Below are 6,579 nucleotides of genomic sequence, written 5' to 3' on the forward strand. Positions count from 1 at the left end.
CTAAACATGCCCAAACCAGGACAAGATTTTCCATCTTCCTTGTTTCATAACCAGTCCCACTTACAGCCACAGAACTATCTAGACAGATGCTACGTGACAATGGCTTCCACTGTCTTTAACACCTGGTGGAAGCATACACGGCAGTACTGCCAAACTGCAATTGCTAACCTCTTTCAATGTGCACTGCATAGAAGAGTGGCACTCACCATTATAAGCAGGAAGAGGACAGGGATTAAATATTACTTTATGGATACTAAAGAAAGCAAGCTTTCAGGTCTTCCACAGAAAAGCAGTGGTATACTCCCTCACATGGCATATATGTGAATACTAATATTCAGCTGCCTTTTATAATACATTATGACTCAACAAAATTATCAGAAAAATAGCCCTCTCCAGGGAGAATGGAATCAAAGCAACAGGTAAACAAAACATGGATTTTAAATGTAGAGTCCTGCCCTCTGGCAAATACGGTGGGGTATTTTATGTTGTGCAGTCAAAACTAAGGGGTGATACTGAGTGCCTATATTATGCAGAAATAAGGACTGGTATCACTCTCTAAGTCTCAAATACTTATTTGGCTCTGATACAACAAAACTGAGTACCTGAACAGGGGTAATTTAATGTAACAAATACAACTAGCCACTAGAATTACAAACACTCCAGAAAGTTACCTCTGTTTGCAAAATTTCTTCTGCTACCAAATCTACTCGCTGGTTGACACTCTCTGTTCAGACATTCATCAGTATCTGTAATTAGAAAAAACAATCAACCTAACATTCAAAGCTATCTTTAACTTCAGGGTAGGCTTTTGGTTTTGGGTGGGTTTGGGGTTTTTTTTGTTGTTGTTTCAGTTTGGTTTTTTTTAAACTCAACAGTAAAATTACAGAATCATTCAGGCTGGAAGGGGCCTTAGGTCTGCAGCCTACATCCCACTCAACAAAAAAACATGACGAAGGTGTCCTCTTATAAGACAAAGAAAGTGAATTAAAATTACAAAGCTTAGGACAGGTTTAACTACTGTTTTTCATAAGGAATAGCACCACTCAGCAACAGTACTGATACCAACACAGTAAAATTTGAGTTTCCAGAATCTACTCATACACCAGTTGCAAGGTCCTCCGTTCTAAATGTTTTGTCCAAAAGGAAGGCTTAATCACCTCCAAATTTCGACCATGTAATCCTACCTCTACTCCTAGAATACCCTCCAAAATGATCCTGCATATGCTGATTTCTGTTAGGTCTTTCAACAGCACCTGGAAAAGGAAAACAACAAGACAGTAAAGCTTTTGACACTGTCTCCCCTAACATCTTCATATACAAACCACTGAACTACAGCCCATGTAACTGGACAGTGAAGAGGACTCAAAGTAGACTGAACCACTGGGCTCCAAGGGTTGTGATCAGCAGCACAAGCTCCAGCCGGAAGCCAATCACTAGCAGAGTACCCCACTGATTGATACTAGGGCCAACACAGTTTATCGTCTTCCATTCATGTCCCGGATAATGGGACACAACGCACCCGTAGCAAGTTTGCAGACATGCAAAACCGAGAATTAACACAGGGCTGTGTTTCACTCAGAGGAAACTCAAAACATGCTAGAGACATGGGCAGGCAAGAACCTTGAAGTTCAGCAAAGAGAAATGCAAAATCCTGGGGAGGAAAAGCTCCAGGACAACTCAGAGGAATTCAAGTAGCACAACTGGTATCTTGTTCCAGCCCTTCCTAATTTCCCAACATCTTGGGGACAAAGAATTGGAGAAAATAAGTCTGCCTTTCAGCTATACACTAAAAGGCATGGGAGAGATACATCAGCAATAAACATACTGCCAAGTTCTAACTGCTCATAAACACATGAGCAGTTATAAACATAACAGAAGGCTCAGGGAGGACCACATCACAGTATTCCAGTACTTGAAGAGAACAGAGGCTCTCTCTTCACAAAGAGCCTCATGTAGAAGACAAAGGGCAACAGGTACAAGTTGCACTGTGAGAGGTTTCATCTCAACAGAAGAAAGAAATTTTTTACCGTGAGAAGAGTCATTCACTGGAACAACCTTCCCAGGGACATGGTGGAGTCCCCATCACTGGAGATTTTTGACATGGGATTGGACAAGGTGCTACATAATCTCATCTAGGCTTCCTTTACCATGAAAGGTTGGACCAGATTATCTTTCAAGGTCCCTTCCAACCTGAGTGTTCTATGATTCTATGATATCAACACAATTTGTGCTAACCACAATTTGTTAAAATAAAGTTTAGGTTGTTCTTCCACGGTTGGATCAACTAAATGATATAAGCTCAAAATTTTTTCCTCAGACTGAATTTCATTAAAGTTAAAATATCCTCAAGCAGTCTTAAAGACTATTCCTAAGTTCAGAGACTAGAGTGAGAACACCCCGACTTATCCCACAGACTATCAGTTCTAAGCAAAACCTGTTTCCTGATTTGACTATCACAGAGTCACACAAAGCAAAGCCTGGTGCAGACTACCTTCAGGAGCAACCCTGGCTTGGCATATTTAAAACTTTTATCTTTTATACCTAAACTTCTTCTAACTTCTATATCTAAAACTTCTGTTCAAATTTATAAAGGCATCATCTTCATTAAACCAAGACTGCTTTACAAAAACTTGATACCAAACATCAATGTTTTGTCTTGTGATTTTTGTTGGTTTTTTTTTTAAATGGATCTAAGTTTCTGTTCAACAACTTCATCTGACCTTTTCTTGTTTTCAACATAACTGACAGACAGGACCTCGCTAGCATTGCACAACATTGCATATAACAGTTATTTATTTTCTATACTGTTCATGTATAGCACAGCCTGTTTTAGAAATGCTTGTGAGGGAACACCTATTGACTCTCATTAGAAGTTATATGCTGTATTCAACATGTAACTGCAGTAAATAAATAAGGGTTGAGGGTCAAAAGGAAAGTCTACTCGTTATATTACCCGTATAATTTGATGTTTCTTACTTCATGGGGGGCACATGAAAATATCACAGTGATAATATTGTGGTTTTCTTTAATCTCCTAAACTCAAGCAATCAACTCCCCCAAATGTCAGTAAAATCAAAAGTGCCTATCACATACCGAATGAGCCTACACTTGGACTGAAATCAGACGAGGGGCCATTCGGTTTTTCGGAGAAGCTAGCCTACAAAAAGAAAAAAGGCACAACATCATGTTAACCTGAGGCCAAATGAAGTGCATAAACATAAATGCAGTTGCTGAGTCTTGCACTTGAAAGAAGCTGCCTTCTGCACCTTCTGAAATGCAGTCTCTCAGACTCTTCTGTTCACTTCAGTTTATTACACTTCAGTACACTAAATGGCATACTGTTTGCATCTGAATGTCACCAAAACCACATTATACACAGCTGACATGTGGAGTTAAGTAAGTTTATCTTGCCTTCTGTCACTGATTTATAGAAGCATCAGCATTGTCACCTTGCCAACAAACATTTTAAGCCTTGAATGTAAGAAAAATTTATTGTTCAAAACAATACTATAATCTTTTGAAGTATTTTTCTTTTTCAATCTTTCAGACTGTTTGTGAACAAAAACCTCTTTTCATCAGTTTCTTAACTGCATTTCTAGGATTTTACTAGAGGATGCTTACAGATTATCTTAAAAAGAAATATTTGAAATATGTCAGTCGCTGTTCATTTATTCAAAGATTCAGACACCCCATTTGAAGCAATTCAGAACAGCACCTTATTTTCACATTTTACTCTTACGGTCAGTTTTATTTCCAGCAAAGGCCATGTTTAACTTTCTCCTGTTTCATGCAAGCCAGGCATGTACCAGTAAGCCAAAACACCAGCTGACTGAGGAATGTGACGTAACTACCAAACCTTCTACTTCAAGATTGTGCTTTTTAGATACTACTACAGCTTTCACACTTCTCAATGTGGCTAGCAACTACAGGAAATTAAATCCAGGCTGGTAAAATTACTATTCTGAAAATGTATGCTGTAATTTCTTCTTTTGGCAACGTTACTTTTAGCCTTATATATTCATCTGGGTAAGCCATTTGTCTCTCCTCTTCCTCCCTGTTCCTCAAGGCTGAATTTAAACACCCATCAAGACGAATGCCAACAATCAAAGATTCATTACAGATTCTCCTGAAACTTACTCCGGTTTCTTTTGATACCAATAGTCACTCAACAACATCAGAAGCAGCAAAATATTATTCTTTAGCTGTCTCTCATTACACTCCTGTACTTTATTCTTCATTTCACACCAAAGCACTTTGCTGCTGTGTAAAAAACAGCAAAACTGAATAGGAACAATTTCTACACAAGATTTAGCTCAGAACTAGGCCTGACAGTAGGTACCTGACATCACCCTGTTTCTGCTGTGAACTCCAGAACTGTATTTTAAGAATTCTTCTCACCTGCTGCCAAACTCTTGAAACCATTAAGCTGCACACAGTTTAACAACTTAAATGTACTACATCCTGACTTAATTGTAGCTTTTCTCCTGCCAGGAATTTAACTCAAGAGTAACTTCTACAGGCACCCTTTTCCAGTTTCAGTTCAAGTGAGCTGGGTCTCTGTAGTAGCCCAGCTTGCTTAGAGGCGGGGGGGGGGAAGGGGGGGTGGAGGGGAGGAGCACCGTAGAGGGGAGGAGCACCGAGACAATTTACAGAAGCAAATTAAAACAGACCATCTGAGAGGAGGCAACAGCTCCACCTATTTCTGGATATGTGATAGCTTCCCGAAAGCTTGGGAAGCAAGACTGGGAACTATCCAGATCTGGAAACACAGCTGCTACATAATCCCAATCAGGACCCATGAATCTCTTTGTTTTTCTTCCCTAAAAAGCTGGGTATTAAAAACATTTTCAAAATACACAGCAAAGGATTGAATCCCTTTACAGAATACAGTGACCACGTTAACTTGAAGACAACCATCATGGTGAGATCCCCTTTACACGTATAGAGCTACAGATGCAATGAAGTCGTCTTGGTTTCTACACACATTTAAGCCTGCTTGAAAAGTCAGATTCCCATTTCCTAAAAGTGCAGTTTTCCAAGCAAATGAGGCCCTGTAACAACTCAAGAAAAGATGAGGTTCCATTTATTTTCTCTTTACCAGCTTTGGTGGTCAAGGCATCTAAGCTGTTTGTCCATCATTGAAAAGCAGTCTTCAGGTTAGAACATTAAAAGAGCTCACAAAAGTATACAACAAGCACTGGTACCTGAACAAAACAGCAGCAAGCAAACTGCCGGTGGGGAGGAAACCTCCTCTCTTCAGTAACAGTAACACTGAACTCCTATAGCAGCCTACCATATTTGCAAAAACATACTGTAAATTATATTCAAACTCCAATCTACAATCCTTAAACTTTAAGTGCACTCCTCACCCTTCCTACGGTAGCTATGCATTTAATACCATAAAGTTTAGGAGCAACAGGAAGTGCAATATTAACTGAACAATGGACATCAACTGAGAGAGTCACCCATGTTCTATTTGTTGCTGTGGTTAAAAAGTAATAGCAATTCAGTGACTGCCAGCAGAAGGAGACAGCAAATAGAACAGCTAAAAGGAGCAGACAGAGAAGTTACAGTTTACATCTAACCCACCACCAAGAACTGTCAGCAAAAGACATGGTTCTGCTAGTCCCCAATAATGCAGTTCAACCACTGCCCTTTCACTATTCAATAGACAGTAATAAAGACCATCAAACCAATCTGATTTGTGCAAGAAATTGCAGCCAGCTAACCCAAAAACCAGTGCTGTTCTCAGTTTATCTTACAACTTCAGAAATACTAGATTTGACATACATAAGGGAACAAGAATGCATCAGAAGACAGAAAGGGCAGACAACAGGAACCACCCCTTTCAGTAGTTGCAAAACTTTACTTGAATACCCCTTACCACAACTGATCTGCAATTATAAGTTTCTACCCTACGTAAGTTTTTGCTACTTCCCTTCCAGCCTCTGCTGGTCCACTAGCCTACCCACACAGGTACTCAATTCCTAGCCCATGTATCATAATTAATGAGTTACTAGTATGTGCCACTTTTATGCCACATACTTTTCCAAAAAGTACACATCCTCTCACAACCCAAAGTAAGGAGACAGCATTAAGCAGCTGGAAGAGTAACACTAACTGGCTACACTGACCATGCCCCAGGAGCCTCCAGGGAAGCAAGGCACCTCAACATTCTGAGACTGAAATTGCTACTATTTGTTAAAAAAACACTGTCTTTTCAACACGCAAGTTAAAGGCAAGTTCTTCCAGGTGCTTCAGGAATCACAGAAACAGGGGACCACACCCCGAGAGCCACCTAGGCCACAGGGCCGGGGGTGGGAGGAAGGGGAAGAGAAGCAAACATGCTACCGCCCAACAATTGCCACCCCATACCTGCTCAAGGGGTGGAAGGATTGATGATGCCTCATCCCCCATCTCTGCATTCCAGTCCTCTTGGTTCATGCTGTGCCCTGCCAGATCTGCTTGCAGGAGACAAAACACATTAGCAGCGACCCCCTGCCTGCCCTCAGCAGGTCCCACAGCGCCCGTGCAGGGGACACTATTGAGCCTGCCTGTCCCAGCACTCACTGTCCACAT

General features: G+C 40.7%; 1 protein-coding gene across 1 annotated transcript in view; it reads right to left on the minus strand.

Moving 5' to 3' along the window:
* DDX4 (DEAD-box helicase 4) overlaps positions 1 to 6,579 on the minus strand; it is a 28,765-nt gene extending 22,186 nt beyond the window's left edge. Inside the window, exons 1-4 of the mRNA XM_075137810.1 lie at positions 6,376 to 6,579; positions 3,094 to 3,157; positions 1,185 to 1,253; positions 672 to 746 (exon numbers count right to left, since the gene is read on the minus strand). Of these exons, the coding sequence (XP_074993911.1) occupies positions 672 to 746; positions 1,185 to 1,253; positions 3,094 to 3,157; positions 6,376 to 6,579 (412 nt within the window). The remainder of the gene's footprint in view (positions 1 to 671; positions 747 to 1,184; positions 1,254 to 3,093; positions 3,158 to 6,375) is intronic.

This window comes from Calonectris borealis, chromosome Z (assembly GCF_964195595.1).
Source record: "Calonectris borealis chromosome Z, bCalBor7.hap1.2, whole genome shotgun sequence".
Taxonomy (NCBI): domain Eukaryota; kingdom Metazoa; phylum Chordata; class Aves; order Procellariiformes; family Procellariidae; genus Calonectris; species Calonectris borealis.